The sequence below is a fragment of the Pelophylax lessonae genome (genome assembly GCF_965119305.1).
Source record: "Pelophylax lessonae genome assembly, chromosome: 9".
NCBI lineage: Eukaryota > Metazoa > Chordata > Amphibia > Anura > Ranidae > Pelophylax > Pelophylax lessonae.
Genome location: NC_138776.1, coordinates 266,541,859 through 266,568,485, shown reverse-complemented (window position 1 = coordinate 266,568,485; position 26,627 = coordinate 266,541,859). Strand labels below are relative to the sequence as shown.

Here is a 26,627-nt window from a genome sequence, read left to right as displayed (position 1 = left end):
TCCACATCCCACCTCAATAGATAGACAATAGGAAAAGACTGCCAATGACAGTCTCCTACATTGAAGTACATGGTATGCACATCTACGTATTGCTATAATTATTTAGGAGTCAGACTTCAGGGCAACAGGCTATAGGTCTCACAGTGATGAGTGGGATTAAATCTTCATATTTCTTGAGAGATATTGCTGACAGATATTACTCTCCCATTTGAAGCAATCCAAGCTATTAAGTATCTGTCTTTCACTCCCAGTGACAGTGAGTACCATCACATACTCTATTCATGAAGGGGCCAGTAAATGACCCATACTGGCTTCTTCCCCGCTCTCCATCCTGACATTTCTCCTACAGCCGACAGCGGGAGGTAAAAGGGGAAAACCCAGCAGCTTTGCGGGGGTTGGCAGCGAACCACACAAGAGCCCCCTGGGACAACGATAGGGATGTGGCAGGGCGGCACGTGGAGGAACCATTGCCCTCTGTTTCCCGCCTGCAGGAGGGAGGGGGGGGGGTTTAGGAGAAGCTCGCATTTGGCAGCTACATGGCAGGATCAGTTCCTCTATATGCCACTGCACTCCTATCCAGGCCTACAGAGAGGCCCCCCGTGTAGCCCCCCTGGAGCATGGGGCCGGGTCGCAACGCAGACCACTGTACGTACACCGGGCCGTAGATCATTTTTTTTCCTGGGGGGGGTTCAGCCTTGAGTACCCAGAGAACAATAATTATCACGCCTGCCACAAATTGTGGTGTGTAAATATATAAAGTATATACAGCGCCCCCATTGGTTAGTGAAGAAAATAGTAAACATGGCTTCAATGTAAGCCAGGCTCTGCCTGTCAGCCTCCTGGATAAGACAGGTGGTCTTCCCAGTGGCAGTGCAGCTCCTGCAGTTGATAGACTACACTAGCCTACCTGCTGTGAAATTGACCGATGCTCTGGGGGGGTTTGGACCCCCCCCCTTATCTACGCCCCTGACGCACACCCGTGCCTTACAGCCTTTTTATTCTCAGATTCTGTGGGTTAGTTGATATCATCCCACTTGCTTCCAATACCATCTCTATGCTTAGGACACCCAAATCTATCTCTCTACTCCTCAAGGGGTAATAGTGTGATGATCAGTGCTCTGATTAGAAGTATAATGTACTCACTGCCAAGGGTCACCACTTTTTCTTCAAGCCAAACCCGAGAACGTTAGCCTCAACCTTTTTTTTATATATATATATATATACACACTATAGGATTGTAACAGACCATGGACACCTTTGGGCTCTACAAATAGAACAGTAATGCGGCGCACTCTCCTGTCAGGCCCTGTCCTGAGCCACATGTGACCAGCTGTGATTGGACTTCGGGCTGCAGCGACACCACTTTTTTAAGACCGAGTACCCCGGGTCCTCTATGTGCTCCTCCGGCTCAATGAAGCAGCTGACAGCCACGGGGAGGGAGAGGAGGAGAAGAGTCTGCCAGATGCTTCATTGAAAGCTTTATAGGGCGATTGGTGCTTGTAATTGCCCTCACCGCCGCACCCATCACTCTTGACTATCCCCCATTTCCTCCCCCGGCTCCCTGGGTCCTCCCCCTCATGCCAGGAGAGATCAGATTAGGCATTAGAGCATTCGCAAGTACTCCTGCAAATGCTCAGTATCGGCAACGATACCGATACTAGTATCGGTGCAACCCTAATTGGACACAGCTGATCACATGGTAAAGGGCCTGTGTGATTAGCACTTTACCGTAATCTGTTTCCTAAGGTCAGTAAGGCGCGGTTCTGGAAGGACGTCCATTGAAGTCATCCCAGAGCTGGAGAGCCGCGCTGTAGTGGCCTTTTGGCTTTAGCACGGGCGGGAAGGGGACAAATAAGTAAAAAAAAAATCACTTTTCCCCGCATATTGAACTTCATTAAAATAAAATCTCATTACCTCCTCTGATGGCAGTTCCACTAACGTCTCTTCTCCAATTTCTGTCTTTACATGACATCACTTCCTGTGACATCACTTCCTGTCTGTACCTGACATCACTTTATGTCTTCCATAGAGACTTCCTGTCTTGGAAGAAGTGAGATCACCACCCTGTGGAGATCAGACGAACTGCAGCCCCCGAGAAACGTCTCGTAGTGTGAACACGGCCTTGTGATTAGGGTTGCCACCTCATCCTGTTAAACCAGGACACATATTAATCGCACAGGTTCTGAGGCTAATATAATTAACACGGGCTTGTGCTGTGTGTGTATGTACTGTATATCCTTATAGAGTGGGTCATCTCCACTCCCACCAAGGGGAAGAGAAATATATTACTGCCAGGGATTTGGTGTTATTGATTTTGCTGCAAAATGATTGATGTTGGCAAAAGTTGGTTGTAATTAGCCTCGATTTAAGCCCCGTACACACGAGTAGAAATTCGGCCGGGGAAATTTCGTCCGACGACCGATCTGCCGATTTTCGGCTTGTTAGTATGGTGCTTCCGACTCCGACTTTTCGGCCGAAAAAATCCTTTTCATGCTCAGATATGAAAGAACACAAAGAAAGCAATCCAACACATGACATCACTTCTGAAGTAGAATTCTGTCATACGGGAAAATTCGTGTGCAGTCTAGAGCACATTCCAACCAACAGACACCACTCTGGACAAAAGACGGACGACCGGTCGGTGGAAATTAGTTGCATGTGTACGAGGCTTTAGTCATATTGAGATAGCAAAAGTTGCTTGAAAAGCACAATTTGCCTTAAGGGAAAAACTTCCCAATTTGCTTTGCAGGCCCTTTGACACCTCAAGCCCCTCTTAGTAACCGATCCATGAATGTGTGTCCCCATCCCTCTATAAGCTAGGTTTCCTGCCTTTACTCTCTCTGTAGGTTATAGCTGGTGGCTGTGATCGAGGATAGATACTGATCGGTGAGGGAGTTTTAGATGGTCTTTGTACCATGAGAACCAGCTTGGGGGGTCAGCAAGATTGCAAGGGCGAAAATCCTCATGGAGGCTTGAGGTACCTCATATATGGCAAACAGGCATGCCGGTAAAAGCTGGTTCTGGTCTTTCTCGTCTTTTTTGCACTAGGAGAAGTATGTGACTCACGTTTATGCTGCAGCTGTCCCACATCAGCTCTAAGCCTGAGAGCTGAGTAATCACATGACTGTTGATCAGTCAGTTCTTGACAGTCTCAGAGTGGAGAGCACTGTCTGCCATTCCACGCTCTCTGCTCTGCCCCTCAAGCGGTCATGGGAGCACCAGGCTGGAGAGCGGGCTGGTGTACCCGGCTTTAGCTCTCAGTGGCGCACTGAGAGACCTGGAGCCAGCTGTCAATCGGAACACCAGGTTGGATCCAGAAAACCTGGTCAGCATCCTTCCAGAGCCTGTAGTGGCTCTGAGACATCAGTTGAGAAGTGGGCAATAGTACATATGAAGTATTATGAATAAGGCCTTTGTAGGCTGATACGTGTCAGTGTTGGCTCTGTTTTGGAACATATGTACTCCTTTTGATAGAATAAAGAGTGATTTTTTTTACCTGGTTGCCAACTTTACCCTTACAATGGAGGACTTCTGTGCGTGGATTGGAGACCACTGGTAAGGCATGGTGAGTGAGAAGAGCTCTAGCCCGCTCCAAACATGCAATTGGGTTGTAGTGCCAAAACTTTTCATGACTATTCCACAGAAGTATAGCTTTAGGGTATCATATGGCATAGTAGAGGCTCCCCACTGATAACCTTAGACCATTCAGAGTCAGAAGCATTAACCACTATTCTCTGAATTCTGTCTTTTTAGCCAGTTTTCTATCCAATTGCAAACTGATCTTTCCAAGCCAGTAGACTTTACCTTACACATTAGCCGTGTGTGGGGAACTGTGTCACACGCTTTTGCAAAATCCAACTATACCACGTCCACAGACACCCCTCTGTCCAAGTATACCACGTCCACAGACACCCCTCTGTCCAAGTATACCACGTCCACAGCCACCCCTCTGTCCAAGTATACCACGTCCACAGCCACCCCTCTGTCCAAGTATAATACGTCCACAGCCACCCCTCTGTCCAAGCATACCACGTCCACAGCCACCCCACTGTCCAAGCATACTAACATCCACAGCCACCCCTCTGTCCAAGTATACCATGTCCACAGCCACCCCTCTGTCCAAGTATACCACGTCCACAGCCACCCCTCTGTCCAAGTATACTACGTCCATAGCCACCTCTCTGTCCAAGTATACTACGTCCACAGCCACCCCTCTGTCCAAGCATACCACGTCCACAGTCACTCCACTGTCCAAGTATACCACATCCACCTCTCTGTCCAAGTATACTACGTCCACAGCCACCCCTCTGTCCAAGTATACCACATCCACAGCCACCTCTCTGTCCAAGTATACCACATCCACAGCCACCCCACTGTCCAAGTATACAACGTCCACAGCCACCTCTCTGTCCAAGTATACCACATCCTCAGCCACCCCTCGGTCCATTGTAACAAGGGGGCCGTTAGCTCTAGTGGTAGATGCGTTTTTAAGGCATTCACATGATTCAGTACTTTGGTTTTAGGGCATGGCAGCCCATTTTTATTAAAAGGCATAAGGAAAGTGCATAACATACAGGGATTCCCATGCAGGGGTACCTCTCCAGTCAATATAGGATGAAAAGAAAATGCTAGCCCACTTGGCTCTTAAGCTCTCACTCAGCTTTTCAGTTGCAGTACCTCTGCTCTTTATGCTGGTCCCCAGACCATATATTCTCCAAAGCTGACAGCTTCACACAGGTGCTCTGCCTGCCACCTGCAGCCTCTAACACCTAGAGACCTCCTGTCTCTCTTTGGTGGAGCCATATCCAACTGGGAGCTCTGAGGTCTTCCTAGACTTTCATTATAAGGGCTGTGTGCACCTGAGCACACACCCAGCTCGTCATCCACAAAACATGGACACAGGAATGGAGAGTCCGTCCCACCCAAGACACTATGGAATCTCCAAACTACAGAGCCCCATCCAGGTCTACCAAAACCTGGAGAAAGCTGCAAAAGCAGTTTTCTCCACTGCACATCTACGCACTGTAGTCCTGCACGGAGCCAATGTGCACACCCTGTGTCCTTTAAATGACCACTTTCACCATCACAGAATCTCGACCTGTCACACCATGTATACCACGTCCACAGCCACCTCTCTGTCCAAGCAAACCATTTCCACAGCCCCCCCACTGTCCAAGTATACCATGTCCACAGCCACCCCTCTGTCCAAGCATACCACATCCACAGCCACCTCTCTGTCCAAGCATACCACAGCCACAGCAACCCCTCTGTCCAAGTATACCACGTCCACAGCCACCCCTTTGTCCAAGTATACCATGTCCACAGCCAACCTGCTGTCCAAGTATACCATGTCCACAGCCAACCTGCTGTCCAAGTATACCATGTCCACAGCCAACCTGCTGTCCAAGTATACCACGTCAACAGCCACCCAGCTTGTCCAAGTATTCCATGTCCACAGCCACTCCTCTGTCCAAGTATATCACGTCCACAGCCGCCCCTCTTTCCAAAGTTTTACTTACCTCCTCATTAAAAGAAATCAGAGTTGTCTGACAACTTTCATGAATCCATGCTGTCTGTTGCTTAAAAAAACTTTTTTCCAGCAAGAACTCATCTATGTGGTCTTTTATTAAACTCTCATCTATAGTAACTTGGCAAAGACTTTGGTCCCTTTTTAAATATTGGCACCACATTGGCCTTATACCAATCCAGTGGTACTATTCCAGTCATTAACGAGTCCCTAAAAATTAGAAACAATGGCTTTGAAATGACAGCTCTCAATTCTTTTAGGATGCGTGGGTGGATGCCATCTGGTCCAGTTGCTTTATCCACCTTTATTCTGTCTAAATATTTTTAGACCATATCACTTTTGAGCCATTGTGGATCATTTGGGGCTGTGTCACTACCATCCTCATTATGTACTTAAGCTTACCCATGCTCCTTCCTTTGTATACACAGAGCTAAAAAAGGTATTTCATAAATTTGCCTTCTCTTTTTCCCCAGTTACTCACTCCAGATTATTTTGTAAAGGGCTCACATGCTCAGACCTGACCTTTTTTCTAATAATTAAAGAATTTGTGGGGGTTTGTCCTACTATCTTGTGCAATCTGACATTCGTTTTGAATTTTTGTGTCCTTGATTTTCTTTTTACAATGAATACTTTGTAACATTTAAACGATGATAGTGTTCCTTCATTTTTATATTTTTTAAAAAAGCTTTTCTTCAGTCTATGTAGCTGAGGTACCAGCAGTTGCTCAGCAATATCTTCCTGAACCACGATAAGCTGATATAGAAGGTAACTGTTGGCCACAAAATGAGGCCATCTCTTGTTTGCACCTGGCTCATTAGGAATTTTGTTTTAGGAAAGTTGATTTACTAATACTGGTGAGTGCAAAATCTGGTGCAGCTCTGCATGGTAGCCGATCAGGTTTCTATGCACAGCTGCACCAGATTTTACACCCTCCAATTCCAGTAAATAAACCCCATTCCTCATTGCACTCCCCAAGCATAACAAGTAACAAGCAATTTCCCCTTCCCATGGGGCATCTCATTTTCAGAACCCTGCTACCTTGTAATGGTGACATTTTAATTTTGGGTTGGGTAAGAAGACCCATCATCATACTTAGTATCATCAGTGGGGTCGGCTATATATTCCTCCTCCAACCTCATGGCACATTGCAACAAGTGCTCCTCAAAACGCTTTAAATTCGACTGCACTTTAAAGCGGAGTTCCGGGCACAGATGTCATTTTTTAATAAACATACCCCCGGCACAGTCAGGGCTAGCACATTCCACAATGGCTAGCCTCTGATCTGTCCCGGTTCGCACTTACCTTTTAGAAGAAATACTTACTTATAAAATTTCTCCCACAGCGTTTCCATCTCTCTTGTGGGCAGCTGAAGCCGGGGCGGTCCTCTTCTGTGTCTTCTTCCGCGTCTTCGTGTCCCAGAATGCGCCTGCACCGGCCCCTCTCGTCACTTCCGGTGCGGCACCGCATTCCTAAACAGCTTCTGGGCATGCCCAGAAGCTGTTTAGCAGGGGAATGCGGCGTCGCCCGGAAGTGACGAGCGGGGCCGGTGCCGTCGCATTGATTCCTGGGAGCGATGACGTTTAGCTCCCAGGAATCATCGCAGCGCAGGAAGTGACAGCGGAGCCGCGGCGCTGAGGGAGGAAGTATCCTGAGGTGAGTATTTACGATCGTCAATTACAAGGTGAGTTTTAAAAAAAAAAAAAACCTAACTATCCAATTCCTTTTCAGGTTATGCTGAACTAGCGGACGGGCACAAAAAAAAAATATCGATTTTGTGCCCGGAACTCCGCTTTAATATTACCTATTAATACTCCCCGGAGAAAACATTTAAATGCATCCCATCTCCGTATCAAAGCCCCAGGTTGGTCATGGTCAGCGAAAAAGGAGGCAATCGCAGCCGGAATACCATTATCCGGTGGAAAAAGTTTTAGCCAGAAGGCATTCAAACGCCACGAGGCTCTACGTAAAGCCACCTGTGGTCTAATCCTGAGCCAGACCACCAATGGGGAGTGATCCGAGATCCCTTTTAAAGCGTATTCTGCCCTCTCCACCAGAGGGAGGGCTTCCCTCGTACATACACAGAGATCAATTTTAGACAAAGAAGAGAGCCTCTTAGAGAAACAAGAGAACTGGACCATGTCAGGATGTTTCAGGCGCCAGACCTCCGACCAGCCCATCTCCACCAAAAAGCGGGAGAGAGCCGTGCCCCGAGAGGCAACCAGGGAGGGGGGGGGGGGGGGAGTCTATCTCTCACCATCATACTTAACATTACTATAAATCACCACCACTTGACATATCTATCACAAAGTCATCTGAAGAAGGTCTGTTTTGCCCATTTGCTCAGATACCCCTTCTTTCCCACAGTTCCCAAACTTAGGGAAATTCATGTCCCACTATAACAGGGTGTACCAGTCTTACAAGTCAAAACTCATGTTCGAAATTTCAACATAGATTGAAAATAGTCATGGACAACAGTGAGTAGATCCTTGTATCTGCAAGGATGCCGAAAACCAGAAGCATCTCGGTTGCGGGTCCTACTTCCCTGACCAGGATATATGGTATTGAGGTAACCATACACTTCAGTCCAGGAGGGCAGTGAATAGAACCTAGTTGATGACCGCAGTGCATTCAAAGGTCCCCCCCACCAGAAAGCAGGTGTGCATTATAGGCTTCCTGGGCAAAAAGAGAAAGCCTGGGGACAGCCTCACATTTCATGAGCTCCATTTTGCATTGCCCCCCAATTAAGACACCTCCAGTTTTGAATAGCTCCCACTTCTGGCCCCAAAGAGGCAAGGGCTGATTCTTCACAGGATTCCTTTAGGATGACTCCAGGGTTCTGCAATATGTTTATTTATTACAGGTACTTCTATAGTGTCATCAATTTATACAGTGCTTTACATATATATTGTACATTCACATCAGTCCCTGCCCTAAAGGAGCTTACCATCTAAAAGGTCCCTAACTCACATTCATACATACTAAGGTCAATTTATATTTCAATATTTTTTATTGAGTTTTTAAAAAAAAAAAAAAAAAGTCACAACAGTGCAAAAATACAGTCAGGCCGCTGCCATGAAATAAAGTAATAAAATGGAACACTCAAAACAGTAGATATGAAAGTGTAAAAAAACAGTGGAACACTGGCTCCAACATTAACATAAGCATAGCTCCCCGTGCCCACCCATTCAACTTTGGCTGGTCCAGCCCCCCCCCCCCCTTACTGGGCCCAGGAGGGAAGGCGGCCCCCCCGACCCCAAACCCCATTATTGGACCGGGGAGGCGTCTACCAGCAGCCATTCCACAGGAAACCTACCTGAGTGCATCTCCGAGGCAGAGGCCATGGCCAAGGACATCCTTGGACCGTGGTCCCTTGACACTAGAATCTTTGTGACAAGTATTATAGCATACAAGAGAAGAAAAAAAAAAACAAAAAAAGAAAGAGAGGAGAGTGGAGAGAGGTATGGGGGAATCGAGAGAAAATGGAAAGAGGGAAAGAGCAGTAACTAAGGTCAATTTAGACAGAAGCCAATTAACCTACCAGTAGGTCTGTGGAGTGTGGTAGGAAATTGGGGTACCTGGAGGAAACCCACACAGGCACAAGGAGAATATGTAAACTCTAGGCAGGTAGTGCCGTGGTTGGGATTCGAACCAACGACCCTAATGCTGCTAGGCAGAAGTGCTAACCACTTAATCGCATGTAGAAGCAAGCTCCTTTTGCCTGGGTGGAAAGAGCAGTTTCTCCATCACTGTGTATCCTTCGACTATTTCAACTAGTTGATAGATTTGTCACAGAGACCCGAAAACTATCATTGCAGGTAGACTGGTAGAGACCAAAGATAGTGGTCCACCATGACCCTCTTCATAATTTGAGGTCTGTTGGGAGTCTTGGGCTGCCGCCAATAGTCAGCTGGAGTAGACCATGCGTTTGTGATAGTGATGGTTGATCTGTTAGACCTAACAGGGCGCCCCAAGATGGGTTAGAATCTCAAGTTTTAGGTGGCCATAGGCCCAAGAAAAACATAGGAGTGAGGTCATTATATGATTTTTTTTGTTGGGTCATTTTCTTTGGTGGAAAAAACTGTTTCTCCACCATTGTGTATCCTTCAATTACTTCAACTAGTTGACAGATGTGTCACAGAGATCCAAAAAACAATCAACTAGTTGAATTGATTGAAGGATACACACTGGTGGAGAAACTGTTTTTTACACCAAAGCAAAAGACCCAACAAAAAAAAGCATATTATGACCTCACTCCTATGTTTGCTTGGGGCTATGGGCACCTAAAACTTGAGATTCTAACCTGTCTTAGGTTTTTCTAACAGGGCACCCCAACAGATCAGCCATCACTATCACAAACGCATGGTCTACTTCAGCTGGCCCTTAATTGACGGCAGCCCAAGACTCTAACAGGACCTCAAATGATGAAGAAGGTCATGGTGGACCACTATCTTTGGTCTTTACCAGTCAACCTGCAATGATAGATGTGTCACAGAGACCCAAAAACTATCATTGCAGGCTGACTGGTGGAATTTCCCGCACTCAAGACAGGAATATGATTTTTCACCCGAAAACATTTCCCGCCTTAGGAGTTGAGTTGAGTTGCTTAAGTACAGAAAGACAGGACTTCGGTGAATAGGTTTTCCCACACACTAAGAATAGGAAAACGGCTTCTTCCCATCACAGACCTTTGATGTCCCATAATTTCTGATTTACATGCAAAACACTTCCCTCACTCAGGACAAGAATACGGCTTCTCCCCCATGTGGGATCTCTGATGTCTAAAGCCCCGTACACACGCACCGATTGTTGACCGTAAATTTTCGGCCAACGTCCGATCGGCCAATTATCGGCTTGTTAGTATGATGCTTCCAACAACCGACTGCGACTTTTCGGCCAAACAAAATCTGGTGTGCATGCTATAAAATTTTTGTTGGCCGTCACCAGAACGGCCGATTGTTCGTCAGTCAGTCCAGATTTCGGCCGACAAAAAGTCAGATGAGCAAGACTGGGCATGCTCAGAGAAGAAAAAAACACACGAAAAGTAGACCAGAACATGACATCACTTCTGCAGTTGGTTGTTGTTGGCCGACAAAATTCGTGTGCAGTCTAGAGCACATTTCAACCAACACAACAACACTGGACAAAAGACGGCCGATCGGTCAGCCAACAATCGGTGCGTGTGTAAGGGGCTTAAGTACTGATTTATGAAGAAAACACTTCCCTCACTCAGGACAGGAATGTGGCTTCTCCCCCATGTGGGATCTCTGATGTCTAAGTACTGATTTATGAAGAAAACGCTTCCCTCACTCAGGACAGGAATGTGGCTTCTCGCCAATATGCAGTTTTTGATGTTTGTAAAGACTGGATCTATTTAAAAAACATTTCCCGCACTGTGAGACCAATGAAGATTTATGCAGGAAACATTTCTTGCACTCAGGACAGGGATACGGCTTCTCCCCTGTGTGTAATCTTTGATGCCTGCAAAGAGTTGACTTATGTGAAAAACATTTCCCGCACACTGGGCAGGAATATTGCTTCTCGTGTGTGTAATTGCTGATGCCGGCGAAGGCTGGACTTTTTTGAAAAACATTTCCCACACTCAGGACAGGAATGTGGCTTCTCACCTGTGTGCACTCCCTGATGTAAGTAAAGACTGGACTTAATGGAGAAACATTTCCCGCACTCAGAACAAGAATACGGCTTCTCACCCTTGTGAGATCTCTGATGTGTGACAAGAGCTCTTTTTTGAGAATAACATTTCCCACACTCTGGACAGGAATGTGGCTTCTCACCCCTGTGAGATCTCTGATGTCTGGAAAGGTTGGTCTTATCTGAAAAACATTTCCTGCACTCAGGACAGGAATACGGCTTCTCACCTGTGTGAGATCTGTAATGCACATCCAGTGCTGGTTTATATAGAAAACATTTCCCGCACTCAGGACAGGAAAATGGCTTCTCGCCTGTGTGTGAACTCAAATGTGAGACCAATGAAGATTTATGGCGGAAACATTTCTTGCACTCAGGACAGGGATACGGCTTCTCCCCTGTGTGTAATCTTTGATGCCTGCAAAGAGTTGACTTATGTGAAAAACATTTCCCGCACTCAGGGCAGGGATATTGCTTCCCAGAATACGGCTTCTCACCCTTGTGAGATCTCTGATGTGCGACAAGAGCTCTTTTTTGAGAAAAACATTTCCCACACTCTGGACAGGAATGTGGCTTCTCACCCCTGTGAGATCTCTGATGTCTGGAAAGGTTGGTCTTATCTGAAAAACATCTCCCGCACTCAGGACAGGGATACGGCTTCTCACCTGTGTGAGATCTGTAATGCACATCCAGTGCTGGTTTATATAGAAAACATTTCCCGCACTCAGGGCAGGAATATTGCTTCTCGCCTGTGTGCAATTGCTTATGTCGGCAAAGGCCGGACTTTCTTGAAAAACACTTCCCACACTCAGGACAGGAATGTGGCTTCTCACCCTTGTGAGACCTCTGATGTATGATCAGTGAAGATTTATAAAGGAAACATGTTTGACAGTCAGGACAGGAATACGGCTTCTCACCTGTGTGCACTCCCTGATGTTTGTAAAGACTGGGCTTATTTGAGAAACATTTCCCGCACTCAGAACAAGAATACGGCTTCTCACCCTTGTGAGATCTCTGATGTGTGACAAGAGCTCTTTTTTGAGAAAAACATTTCCCACACTCTGGACAGGAATGTGGCTTCTCACCCCTGTGAGATCTCTGATGTCTGGAAAGGTTGGTCTTATCTGAAAAACATCTCCCGCACTCAGGACAGGAATACGGCTTCTCACCTGTGTGAGATCTGTAATGCACATCTAGTGCTGGTTTCGATAGAAAACATTTCCCGCACTCAGGGCAGGAATACATCTTCTTGCCCATGTGCAGTCTCTGATGTCTGTAAAGGCTGGATTTCTCTGAAAAACTTTTCCCGCACTCAGTACAAGAAAACCTCTTATGTGTTGGAAGGACGGCACTGTCCCTCACAGTCTGAGGTTCCTCAGGATAAGAGGAATACGATGGTCCGGCACCGTCCCTCACAGTCTGAGGTTCCTCAGGATAAGAGGAATACGATAGTCCGGCACTGTCCCTCACAGTCTGAGGTTCCTCAGGATAAGAGGAATACGATGGTCCATCTACACTGTGTGGTGCCGGATGGACATTTGAGGTAGCCGGGTTTTCTCCTGGACTATACTGTGTGATGTCCTCATCTTCTACTTTACAGTCTGGAGACAAAGTGAGACAATCCTCTGAGGTTTTCCTCATCTCCCGTCCATGTACTAAAATAGAAATACAAAGATTATTACTAGACATCAGCAGATTGGTTCTCTTAAACCAGGACACCGCCCACATAAGGCAGCTTTGTCACTGAGGATCTTACAATTCCACCCTCAAGGTAACTAGTAAATGGGTCCTCTGATCTCCTACCAGTTCTTTTCTTTATTCATGGACCTTAGTCAGAGAGTGAGAAAACAACGAGAACTGTCTTTTATAGGAGTGACAGTGATGAGGGGATTATTGAACGAGTGCTCCCACCTGTCAGGACCTCGATCACCTGCTGGTGGCACTGTGGTACCCTGAGCCGAGGGTTGTAGCTCCAGAGTCCACCAGCGGGTGTCTCCAAGCAGCTTCTATTATTCAGTCTCCACCTGATGCTGGTTGCTAGGAGGGTATTTAGTCCCTCCACTGCTATTACATTTCGGATCACTATTTTTCTTTGCTAGTCAGATGCTGCTTGCCATTTTTCCTGCTATTGAGGATCTTACAAGAGTGTGGAAACAACAAGAACTGTCTTTTATAGGAGTGACAGTGATGAGGGGATTATAGGACGAGTGTCCCCTCCCCCTCTATCACTCATTGCCATCTTCCCAACACAAGAAGTCCTGCACTTCCATGTCTGGTCCAAGATGTGCTTATGAATAACAGCCTGGGTCCACAAATATGCAAGCAGAATTTTGCGGGATATGTCTCCACCCAACGTTTCCAGTAAACAGCAGAATAAATACCGCTGGGAAATTTGCAGTCATAGATCCTGCTAGACCCAGAGCACCAGGCAGGAGACCCAAGACACATGCACCAGGTGCCCAGGTCAAACAATTCCAAGAGTGAAATTCAACATTTTGCTGCCAGCTGAGCCCCACTGTAACAGACCCTTACCTTTGACAGAGAATATTTGTGCCTACCTGGTTCATGTGTGTGAAGGATTTACCAGCAACCATTCGGTTATTGACACTCCCTGCTATCATATCTCTCTTTGCACTGTGAGCCCCAGGAAGTGACTCCTTATATGGACATTCCATGAAGTCAAGGTCTGTCTGCTCAATGTCTGCTGATTAATGATGCGCTTTTGTGTACATTATGTTGATTTGGGCTGAGGCAGCTTTTGTCAAGTGTGGTAATGACCTTACCTATTTGTCTGGGGGGATGTCGGGCCATTGTTTAACCGCTTGCCGACCGCTGCAAGTACATATACTGCGGCGGTCAGCCCCGGCCAGGCAAAGTGACGTACCGGTACGTCACTAGCCTGTGAGCCAATAGTGGGCGAGCGCGCGCCCCCGAAGGCGCGCTCCTGCCCCGGCTCGTTCCCTAACAAGTCCACATGTGTGACCAGCGGACCCGATGTCCGCCGGTCACTCGCGATCGTCCGCTGTGAAGGGAGAAAGGCAGGCGGCTAATGTAAACAAAGCCGCCTGTCATTCTCCCCTGTGTAAGAATGGAGATCATATGGTTCTGCTATGTAGGACCGTTGATCTCTGTTCTTACACCAGTAGCCACATCCAATGACAGTAAGAAACACACCCCTAGGGACACACTTAACCCCTCCCTCTCAAAAAAAAGTTAACCCCTTCACTGCCAGTGTCATTTTTACAGTAACAGTGCCTATGTATAGCACTGATTACTGTAGTAATGTCACTGGTACCCCCAAAAGTGTCAAAAATGTCAGTCAAGGGTCCGATCTGTCCGCCGCAATGTCGCAGTCCCGCAAAAAAAAAAAAAAATTTTGCAGATCGCCGCCATTACTCGTTAAAAAAAACAAAAAAAACAATAAAAATTACACAAATTTCCCGTAGTTGGTAGCTGCGATAACTTTTGCGCAAACCAATCAAAATACGCTTATTGTGATTTTTTTTTTACCAAACATATGTAGCAGAAAACAAATTGGCCTAAAATGTTAAAAAATTTTGATTTTTACATTTTTTTGGGGGGAATTTCATATAAAAAAATGTGAAAAATATTGTTTATAGCGCAAAAAGTAAAAATCGCACAGGTGATCAAATACCACCAAAAGAAAGCTCTATTTGTGGGGAAAAAAAGGACATAAATTTAATTTGGGTACAGCGTCGCACGACCGTGCAATTGTCCGTTAAAATAAGGCAGTGCAGAATCGCAAAATATAGCCTGGTCAGGAGTGGGGTAAAATCTTCCGGTCTTAAAGCAGTTAGCCGGACCATCGTATTCCTCTTATCCTGAGGAACGCTCATTGAGAATTTTTTTGTCAAAGACATGGAGCTAAATACATTTTGGCCTAAATATATGACAAAAATTGAATATATTGGATATTTTTTAACTGTCAAAGTAGAAAAATATTTTTATTTTTTCAAAATTGTCGCTTTTTTTATTAATATCACAAAAAATGAAAATCGCACAGGTGATCAAATACCACCAAAAGAAAGCTCCATTTGTGGAAAAAAAGGACGTAAATTTCGTTTGGGTATGGCGTTGCATGACCGCGCAATTGTCAGTTAAAGTCGCACAGTGCCGAATCACAAAATGTGGACTGGACATAAAGCAGGAAAATCCTCCGGTGGTAAAGTGGTTAAGGAGTGTCTGATATACGCCCCAGGTGTATAAAAGCCTGTATTCTTGTTCAATAAAGTGTTGTTCTTCTTGACCCTTCAAAAGTAGCTTCGTCTCATTCCTGGAGGGGGGATTTTACTGCATTATTACCCGGTCGTTCAACAGCTGAACCGGACTCACCTATTGAATCTTATTGTTGGGAGTATACTACTCCATTACTACACAGGGACTTGCCGGGAAAAAAAGGACGTCCCCAGCGGCTGATACCCTCTCACCACCTGGGTAGCCGTTACACCCACAATCAACATACAGTAAATCTGTGCTATATACATAAATTGTGTCTGTAGCAAAGACAATGTAGACCATCCAAGAGAAAGAAGATCTAATGAGCAGGACCGGGAACATAGCACAGGAAAGTGACCAGGATATTACAGGCTGATATTATCCAGTCCCCGCCCTACTCTGCTCTGGCCCAATCAGTGATCAGTATGAATAGGGGAATGTGTTTAGTGTTAATGACCCACCTGTGCTGATCTCTGTAGGAGTGTCCTCCTCTATAAATGTCCCCGTTATTCCATCCTCCTCCATAGACTGCTGATCATCCCTCACATACGTCTCTTCTTCTTCTACTTTAATCTCAACTTTTATATCTCTCAGATCTTCACCCTAAACCAAGAAAATGATAGAAAATACTGTAAAATATAAGCTCTAAGGATGTGAAATCGCAAAAAAAAAAAAAAAAAAATGTCTCTGTGAGTCTCTTTCTAAATGCTCAACTCCACCAACCTTGTAACAGTGAGGGATGATGTGACCTTCCTGTGTGGAATCCCGGGAATACAGAGGACGGGGACATCTCTCTGGTGGGTTCCCATTACTGGATCCATCTGTAGGAAACACACACACTGACTGAATACATTGTTTCTATGTGTTTATCAGATGATGGGGGATCTAGGTGGATCCTCCGTACTGCTCTCTCCTTTACAATAAAGTCTCCTCTTACCCGGTGATGTGAGGGGCGGCTGATTCTCCATCATGACGTCCTTGTAGAGATCCTTGTGTCCTTCTAAATACTCCCACTCCTCCATGGAGAAATAGACAGTGACATCCTGACACCTTATAGGAACCTGACACACACAATGATACAGTCACCATCCAGACACATCCCTTGTCTGTTACTGGATAATGTCCCAGAATTCCCGGCACCGCTCACCTCTCCTGTCAGCAGCTCCATCATCTTCTTGGTGACTTCTAGAATCTTCTCCATGTTGTGTCTCTCAGGTTTTAGGGAGTCACATGGAGGCACTGTGATGGTCATATGATCACCTGACTTCAGAAGAGGAAATCTCTGTATTGGGGAACCAATAGGAATATCATGTTAGAATCCCAGAATCCTCCTCACCTCTCTGGTCAGGTCTGTGTTTTATTAATAGAGATAAGAGTGATGTCATGTGACCTCCCAGAATCCTTCTCACCTCTCCGGTCAGCAGGTAGAGGATCTCCAGGGTGAGGTTTAGTATCTTCTCTTCCATGTAACTTTGGTCCTCCTCCATCCTCATTTGATCTATACAGGTTTCCTTGTGGACACATAAATTCTGCGAATAGAATAAAGAACTATTTGGGTGGTATTGGTCACACAATAATATCAGAAGTTTTAATTGCCCAACATTTGCAGATATATGTGGAAGCCTCACTGCCTTGTCAAGGACCCTCTGTAAAGTCCTCACCCTAGTCTCTGGGATCCTCCATATTGGAGCATACCTGCATAATGCAAAAGATAAATGAAAGCTTGGAGGTAGCCCGTTCATCCTTAACCCCTTCCATACCGGGCACTTTCACCCCGTCCTGCCCCCCCCTTCCATACCGGGCACTTTGCCCCCTTCCTGCCCCCCCTTCAATACCGGACACTTTCACCCCCTTCCATACCAGGCACTTTCACCCCTTCCTGCCCCCCCTTCCATACCAGGCACTTTCCCCCTTTCCTGCCCCCCCTCTTGCATACCGGGCACTTTCCCCCCTTCCTGCTGCCCCCCCCCTTCCATACCGGGCACTTTCCCCATTCCTGCCCCCCCCTTCCATACCAGGCACTTTCCCCCCTTCCTGCCCCCCCTTCCATACCGGGCACTTTCCCCCTTCCATACCGCGCACTTTCCCCCCTTCTTGCCCCTACCTTCCATACTGGGCACTTTCCTCCCTTCCTGCCCCCCCTTCCATACCGGGCACTTTCACCCCCTTCCTGCCCCCCCCTTCCATACCGGCCACTTTCCCCCCTTCCTTCCTCCCCCCCCATTTCATACCGGCCACTTTCACCCCCTTCCTGCCCCCCCTCCATACTGGGCACTGCCCACCCCCCCCTTCCATACGGGCCATTTTCACCCCCTTCCCGCCCAGGCCAATTTTCAGCTTTGAACTTTGAATGACAATTGCGTGGTCATGCAACACTGCACCCAAAATGAACTTTTATCATTTTTTCCCCCCACCATTAGAGATTTCTTTTGGTGGTATTTCATCCCCTCTGCAGTTTTTATTTTTTGCTAAACAAATAGAAAAAGACTGAAAATGTTGACGTAAAAAAAAAAAAAAAAAAAGGTTTTCTTTATTTCTGTTATGAAATGTTGGAAATAAGTACATTTTCTCCTTCACTAACCGGCACGGATGAGGCGGCACTGATATACAGTACTGATGAACACTGATAGGCAGCACTGATAGACATTGATCGACACTGATAGGCAGCACTGATGGACGCTGATAGGCAACACTTATAGACATTGATGGACACTGATAGGCAGCACTGATGGACGCTGACAGGCAGCACTGATGGATGCTGATAGGCAGTACTGATGGACACTAATATGCGGTACTGATGGACACCAATATGCGGTCCTGATGGGCACCAATATGCGGTCCTGATGGGCACTGATATGAAATACTAATGGACACTGATAGTTGGCAATGTTGGACACTGATAGTTGGCAATGATGGACACTGATAATTGGCACTGATGGACACTGATAATTGGCACTGATGGACACTGATAGGCAGCACCGATGGACACTAATATGCAGTACTGATGGACACTGATAGGCAGCACTGATGGACACTGATATGCAGCACTGATGGACACTGATAGGCAGCACTGAAAGATGGCTCTGATGGTCAGCACTGATGAGGAGGCACTGACAGACAATACCTGGTGGGCAAGGGTTGGCATCCATGATGGGTCTACACTTATAATCGATGAGCTGATTATCAGTGCAGCCCCCCATCCCCCCCCAGGAGAGCCACTGACCGGATCTCCTCCACCAGCTCCATGTCATCACGAATAGAGGAAAAGCCGATAACCGGAACTTCCTGGTTATGATGTGACCAGCTGTGATTGGACACAGCTGATCACATGGTAAAGAGTCCACGTCATAGGCTCTTTACCGAGATCAGAGATGCGGTGTGAGCGATACACCACACTACCGATCACTACAGGGCTGCTGCTGCTGGACGTCATATGATGCCCAGTCAGGATAGCTGATCCTCGGCCCGGCCATCATTCTGCTATAGGCCGGACAGGATGTGCTTAAAGGCACCAGAAGCCCAGTACAGCACGATGGCAGCTGGAGGCATCCAATGTGTCCCTGCCACAATTCCAACACGCTAAACAAACATGACAACCACCCCAATTTACCACCAACTTTTAGAGTAAGGTGCGAAATTGTTTTGTTGGCTCTGCATAAAGCCCTCCCACGTACACCCTACCTTCAAAGCTAGGTATAAATTGGGGCAGTCGCCATTTTTGTTTTTCTCTATGCTCCGTACTCCTGACCCCGTCACTCCATCATTGTGTTGGCCGCATCGTGTAATGATTGCCCATTGGCTGCCTGTGTAGTGTAATATTTTTCTCCCTGTCCTGTGTGCGGCAAATACTTCTAAACTGTGAATATTAGAAAATAATGACATATATGTTTAAATGCACCCCTAAATAAAAACCCCAAATCCAATAAAAGTCATAAAATCCACCAGATTGGAAAATGTTCCGGCCCCATACATAGGGAAATGTTCGGACCCTGAAGGGGTTATTCTAGATTTCCACACTATATATATGTGTAAATCATCATCTGCTGGAGATAAAAGACGTCACAGTGACTATGGAGGAAGACGACGGACATGACGGGGGGGGGGGGGGTTACTGGGTGTAAATAGAAAATAAGATCTTATTACCTCCTCTGCTGCCACTTCCAGCAATGTTTCTTCACTACTTCCTCCCGCCTCACCTCTCACCTGGAACTTATTTATACCTGACATCGCTTCCTGTCTATGGGTGATGTCACTTCCTGTCTACCATAGAGACTTCCTGTCTCAGAATAAGATCACCCTCTTGTGGGGCTCAGAGGAACTGCAGCACAGAGAAACTTCTCATAGTGTGAACGTGGCCTTGTGCTTTGTGTGTTTTAATAAATATCATCCATACAATTCCTTCCAGATCATATAACAGACTAAAAATAAGTGTAGTAAAAGTCCAGATGTAGTGGAAGTCTGGGTCTCTGGACATAACTGAAGATGAGAGTATGCAAATTAATTCAAGAGGTCGGGGGCAAACCTAATCTATAAGGATGGCTTAAAGCTTATACATTCGTTTAAGCCCGGGGGCTGTGTAGCTCCTAGGTCAAAGATCCATCTCATTTCTCGTGCCAATACATATTTATCTATGTTACCTCCCCTTCTGTCCTGCATGATTACATCTAGGATTGTAAATTTGATGCATGATGCCGAGAAATGAGAATTGTATGATATTTATTAAAACATTGATAAATATGTATTGGCACGAGAAATGAGATGGATCTTTGACCATATTAAAACATTCTGGGGTGGGTTTTCGACATCTAGAATCCACTTTACAATGATTAAATTACTGTCTCAACCTTCTATGGTTCATTGCTCTAGAGTTCTTCCATTCTCCTCCTCTGTTTCTCTTGTCCCTTTCTCTTGTCAAACATCCCCTTACCCACTACTTACCTATAACATACTAGGTCACATTCACTGAGAACGGACTTGATAATCAAATGGCTCCCTATACATACATACAAATCAAGAGACAAGAACTCACTGCTCAAGGTGGTGTAATTGCCTGATGACTCACACCAGTGCATGCCCCGGCTCGCCTCCGTGGAAACTTGATAAAGGAAAAGGAATTGGCAGCACTCCAGGTTGAGTCAAAATCCAGATTTATTGACTGGACAACCAAATATGACAATCATGAGAAGGTCCCTTTCTCTTGTCAAACATCCCCTTACCCACTACTTACCTATAACATACTAGGTCACATTCACTGAGAAGGGACTTGTTAATCAAATGGCTCCCTATACATACATACATGTTAGGGTGCTATCCCTTTCCCACATACCCTCCCTTTCACAACCTGCTCCCTTTCCTTTCCCCTTCCTTCCCTTACTCCCCTTCCCTTTCCTATCCTCCCCCCTTCCCCCCCCCCTCTTTCTTTTTCCCCCCTCCTCCTTAACCTCCTTCCGCCATATGTCATTCATGAATAGCTATATAGATCAGTATCTTGTATAACAAATGTAGCAGCGTTTTAAAGAATGCCTAAATATGTATTGGAATTTAATTGCCAGGTGCTTTGTGAGCTGACTCTTCGTGTGCACATAGGTAGTGTTGACAGAATTTATTCATTATTTATCCCCTATGGCACTGTATACATTATTGCTGCGTTTACTTCCGCCTGATCTTTTACCTAATTTCCGCCCGTTATAGCATACTATTCAGTGTACTTCCGCCTGACCTTAATATGTCACTTCCGCCTGACCTCCTACTTCGCCGCTCTGACTCCAACGAAGGGCAATAAGGCAGCGTCATCTCCGATATCCTAGCGGAAGTGATGACATGACCGGCGCTACGTGAACTTTCGGGTCACGGACGCCGGTGTTCTGTGAAAAAACCCTACCCGTGAGAATTCCCTACCCTCGTCACTTCTGTCACTTGTCAGTGAACAGCTGAGCAGCCTAGCAGTGTGCATGCTCTAAGCTCCGGAGGGTAGGGAATTCTCACGGGGTAGGGTTTTTTTATGTTACACCGCATCAGCTGTTGCCGCGGTTACATGAAAACATCTCCGCTGCAACATGAAATCATCTCCGCTCCTACCCCTGTCACTTCCCTGATCTCGGCTACTAAATGTAAAAGCGGTGGCGGCTCTATGAAAATATAAATCACGGAGCCAAGATCTCCGTGATTTATATTTTCATACACCCGCCGCTTCTGTTCTGTAACAGGAAGTGACGAGGGTATGGAATTTTCACAAGGTATGGTTTTCTAACGTTACACCGGAACAATTAGCGGTAGGCCCCACACAATATATAAGGGCTTCATACATACTAAAGGTCAATTTATATTTCAATATTTTTTTATTGAGTTTTCAAAAAAAAAAAAAAGGTCACAACAGTGCAAAAATACAGTCAGGCCGCGCCCATGAAATAAAGTAATAAAATGGTACACTCAAAACATTAGATATGAAAGCGTAAACAGTGGAACACTGGCTCCAACATTAACATAAGCATAGCTCCCCGTGCCCACCCATTCAACTTTGGCTGGTCCAGGCCCCCCCCATGGGAACTTACTGTGCCCAGGAGGGAAGGCGGCCCCCTGACCCCAACCCCAATATTGCACAATGGACCGGGGAGGCGTCTACCAGCAGCCATTCCGCAGGAAACCTACCTGAGTGCATCTCCAAGGCAGAGGCCATGGCCAAGGACATCCTTGGACCAACCGTGGTCCCTTGACATTAGAATCTTTGTGACAAGCATTATAACATACAAGAGAAGAAAAAAACAAAACAAAAGAAAGAAAGGAGAGTGGAGAGAGGTATGGGGGGGGGGGGGGGAATCGAGAGAGAATGGAAAAGAGGGAAAGAGCGGTAACTAAGGTCAATTTAGACAAAAGCCAATTAACCTACCAGTAGGTCTTTGGAGTGTGGGAGGAAATCCACACAGGCACAAGGAGAATATGTAAACTCTAGGCAGGTAGTGCCGTGGTTGGGATTCGAACCAATGACCCTTATGCTGCTAGGCAGAAGTGCTAACCACTTAATCGCATGTAGAAGCAAGCTCCTTTTGCCTGGGTGGAAAGAGCAGTTTCTCCATCACTGTGTATCCTTCAACTATTTCAACTAGTTGATAGATTTGTCACAGAGACCCGAAAACTATCATTGCAGGTAGACTGGTAGAGACCAAAGATAGTGGTCCACCATGACCCTCTTCATAATTTGAGGTCCTGTTGGGAGTCTTGGGCTGCCGCCACTTAATAGTCAGCTGGAGTAGACCATGCGTTTGTGACAGTGATGGCTGATCTGTTAAGGTTTTTCTAACAGGGCGCCCCAAGACGGGTTAGAATCTCAAGTTTTAGGTGGCCATAGGCCCAAGAAAACATAGGAGTGAGGTCATCATATGCTTTTTTATGTTGGGTCTATTTCTTTGGTGGAAAAAACAGTTTCTCCACCAGTGTGTATCCTTCAATTACTTCAACTAGTTGACAGATGTGTCACAGAGATCCAAATACTATCATTGCAGGTAGACTGGTAGAGACCAAAGATAGTGGTCCACCATGACCCTTTTCATAATCTGAGGAAAACAGTTTCTCCACCATTGTGTATCCTTCAATTACTTCAACTAGTTAACAGATGTGTCACAGAGACCCAAAAACTATCAACTAGTTGAAGTAATTGAAGGATAAAACTTGAGATTCTAACCTGTCTTAGGTTTTTCTAACAGGGAACCCCAACAGATCAGCCATCACTATCACAAACGCATGGTCTACTCCAGCTGGCCCTTAATTGACAGCAGCCGAAGACTCTAACAGGACCTCAAATGATGAAGAAGGTCATGGTGGACCACTATCTTTGGTCTTTACCAGTCAACCTGCAATGATAGATGTGTCACAGAGACCCAAAAACTATCATTGCAGGTTGATTGGTAGAATTTCCCACACTCAAGACAGGAATATGATTTTTCACACGAAAACATCTCCCGCCTTAGGAGTTGAGTTGGGTTGCTTAAGTACAGAAAGACAGGACTTCGGTGAATAGGTTTTCTCACACACTAAGAATAGGAAAATGGCTTCTTCCCATCACAGACCTTTGATGTCCCATAATTTCTGAATTAAATGCAAAACATTTCCCGCACTCAGGACAAGAATACGGCTTCTCCCCCATGTGGGATCTCTGATGTCTAACCAGTACTGATTTATGAAGAAACACTTCCCTCACTCAGGACAGAATACGGCTTCTCCCCCATGTGGGATCTCTGATGTCTAACCAGTACTGATTTATGAAGAAACACTTCCCTCACTCAGGACAGAATACGGCTTCTCCCCCATGTGGGATCTCTGATGTCTGACCAGTACTGATTTATGAAGAAAACACTTCCCTCACTCAGGACAAGAATACGGCTTCTCGCCAATATGCAGTTTTGGATGTTTGTAAAGACTGGACCTATTTAAAAAACATTTCCCACAATCAGGACAGGAAAATGGCTTCTCGCCTGTGTGGGAACTCAAATGTGAGACCAATGAAGATTCATGGAGGAAACATTTCTTGCACTCAGGACAGGGATACGGCTTCTCCCCCGTGTGTAATCTCCGATGTCGGCAAAGGCTGTACTTTTTTGAAAAACATTTCCCACACTCAGGACAGGAATGTGGCTTCTCACCCTTGCGAGACATCTGATGTATGATTAGTGAAGATTTATGAAGGAAACATGTTTGACATTCAGGACAGGAATTTTCACTTCTCACCTGTGTGCACTCCCTGATGTCTGTAAAGAATGGACTTATTTGAGAAACATTTCCCGCACACAGAACAAGAATACGGCTTCTCACCCTTGTGAGATCTCTGATGTATGATAAGAGCGCTTTTTTGAGAAAAACATTTCCCACAATCTGGACAGGAATGTGGCTTCTCACCCCTGTGAGATCTCCGATGTCTGGAAAGGTTGGTGTTACCTGAAAAACATTTCCCGCACTCAGGACAGGAATATGGCTTCTCACCTGTGTGAGATCTGTAATGTGCATCCAGTGCTTGTTTATATAGAAAACCTTTCCTGCACTCAGGGCAGGAATATTGTTTCTCGCCAGTGTGCAATTGCTGATGTCGGCAAAGGGTGGACTTTTTTGAAAAACTTTTCCCACACTCAGGACAGGAATGTGGCTTCTCACCCTTGTGAGACATCTGATGTATGATCAGTGAAGATTTATGAAGGAAACATGTTTGACAGTCAGGACAGGAATACGGCTTCTCACCTGTGTGCACTCCCTGATGTCTGTAAAGACTGTACTTATCTGAGAAACATTTCCCGCACTCAGAACAAGAATACGGCTTCTCACCCTTGTGAGATCTCTGATGTATGACAAGAGCCTTTCTTTGAGAAAAACATTTCCCACACTCTGGACAGGAATATGGCTTCTCACCCCTGTGAGATCTCTGATGTCTGGAAAGGTTGGTCTTATCTGAAAAAGATTTCTCGCACTCAGGACAGGAATACGGCTTCTCACCTGTGTGCGATCTGTAATGCACATCCAGTGCTGGTTTATACAGAAAAAATTTTCCACACTCAGGGCAGGAATACATCTTCTTGCCCATGTGCAGTCTCTGATGTCTGTAAAGGCTGGATTTCTCTGAAAAACATTTCCCACCCTCAGTAAAAGAAAACCTCTTATGTGTTGGAAGGACGGCACCGTCCCTCACAGACTGAGGTTCCTCAGGATAAGAGGAATACGATGGTCCGGCACTGTCCCTCACAGTCTGAGGTTCCTCAGGATAAGAGGAATACGATGGTCCGGCACCGTCCCTCACAGTCTGAGGTTCCTCAGGATAAGAGGAATACGATGGTCGGGCACCGTCCCTCACAGTCCGAGGTTCCTCAGGATAAGAGGAATGCGATGGTCCATCTACACTGTGTGGTGCCGGATGGACATTTGAGGTAGTCGGGTTTTCTCCTGGACTATACTGTGTGATGTCCTCATCTTCTACTTTACAGTCTGGAGACAAAGTGAGACAATCCTCTGAGGTTTTCCTCATCTCCCGTCCATCTACTAAAATAGAAATACAAAGATTATTACTAGACATAAGCAGATTGGTTCTCCTAAACCAGGACTCCGCCCACATCAGGCAGCTTTGTCACTGAGGATCTTACAATTCCACCCTCAAGGTAACTAGTAAATGGGTCCTCTGATCTCCTACCAGTTCATTTCTTTATTCATGGACCTTAGTCAGAGAGTGAGGAAACAACGAGAACTGTCTTTTATAGGAGTGATAGTAATGGGGGGGATTATAGGGCAAGTGTCCCCTCCCCCTCTATCACTCATTGCCATCTTCCCAGCCCAAGAAGTCCTGCACTTCCATGTCTGGTCCAAGATGTGTTTATGAATAACAGCCTGGGTCCACAAATATGCAAGCAGAATTTTGCGGGATATGTCTCCACCCAACGTTTCCAGTAAACAGCAGAATAAATACTGCTTGGATATTTGCTGTCATAGATCCTGCTAGACCCAGAGCACCAGCCAGGAGACCCAAGACACATGCACCAGGTCAAACAATTCCATAGGTGAAATTCAACATTTTGCTGCCAGCTGAACCCCACAATCTACATACAGTAAATCTGTGCTATATACATAAATTGTGTCTGTAGCAAAGACAATGTAGACCATCCAAGAGAAAGAAGATCCAATGTGCAGGACAGGGAACATCGCACAGGAAAGTGACCAGGATATTACAGGCTGATATTAGGCAGTCCCCGCCCTACTCTGCTCTGGCCCAATCAGTGATCAGTATGAATAGAGGAATGCGTTCAGTGTTAATGACCCACCTGTGCTGATCTCTGTAGGAGTGTCCTCCTCTATAAATGTCCCCGTTATTCCATCCTCCTCCATAGACTGCTGATCATCCCTCACATACGTCTCCTCTTCTTTAACTTCAACTTTTATATCTCTCAGATCTTCACCCTAAACCAAGAAAATGATAGAAAATACTGTAAAATATAAGCTCTAAGGATGTGAAGTCGCAAAAAAAAATGCAACTCCACCAACCTTGTAACAGTGAGGGATGGTGTGACCTTCCTGTGTGGAATCCCGGGAATGCAGAGGACGGGGACATCTCTCTGGTGGGTTCCCATTACTGGATCCATCTGTAGGAAACACACACACTGACTGAATACATTGTTTCTATGTGTTTATCAGATGATGGGGGATCTAGGTGGATCCTCCGTACTGCTCTCTCCTTTACAATAAAGTCTCC

The 26,627-nt window shown here is 45.9% G+C and overlaps 5 protein-coding genes across 5 annotated transcripts in view; 4 read left to right on the top strand and 1 right to left on the bottom strand.

Moving 5' to 3' along the window:
- LOC309564447 (uncharacterized protein) overlaps window positions 1-26,627 on the top strand; it is a 714,240-nt gene that overhangs the window by 391,607 nt on the left and 296,006 nt on the right.
- LOC309563950 (uncharacterized protein) overlaps window positions 1-26,627 on the top strand; it is a gene marked incomplete at its 3' end in the record, with an annotated part of 302,349 nt that overhangs the window by 158,894 nt on the left and 116,828 nt on the right. The gene's annotated exons all lie outside the window — the stretch shown is intronic.
- The window catches only part of LOC309563951 (uncharacterized protein), a gene marked incomplete at its 3' end in the record, with an annotated part of 261,782 nt that overhangs the window by 145,941 nt on the left and 89,214 nt on the right, over window positions 1-26,627 (top strand). The gene's annotated exons all lie outside the window — the stretch shown is intronic.
- LOC309563953 (uncharacterized protein) overlaps window positions 1-26,627 on the top strand; it is a gene marked incomplete at its 3' end in the record, with an annotated part of 229,314 nt that overhangs the window by 145,444 nt on the left and 57,243 nt on the right. The window lies entirely within an intron of this gene.
- Window positions 1-26,627, bottom strand: part of LOC309563956 (uncharacterized protein) — a gene marked incomplete at both ends in the record, with an annotated part of 64,247 nt that overhangs the window by 37,469 nt on the left and 151 nt on the right. The window contains 5 exon segments of the mRNA XM_082268586.1: window positions 10,835-11,068; window positions 11,070-12,828; window positions 15,871-16,000; window positions 22,058-22,131; window positions 24,383-25,274. Of these exon segments, the coding sequence (XP_082124712.1) occupies window positions 10,835-11,068; window positions 11,070-12,828; window positions 15,871-16,000; window positions 22,058-22,131; window positions 24,383-25,274 (3,089 nt within the window).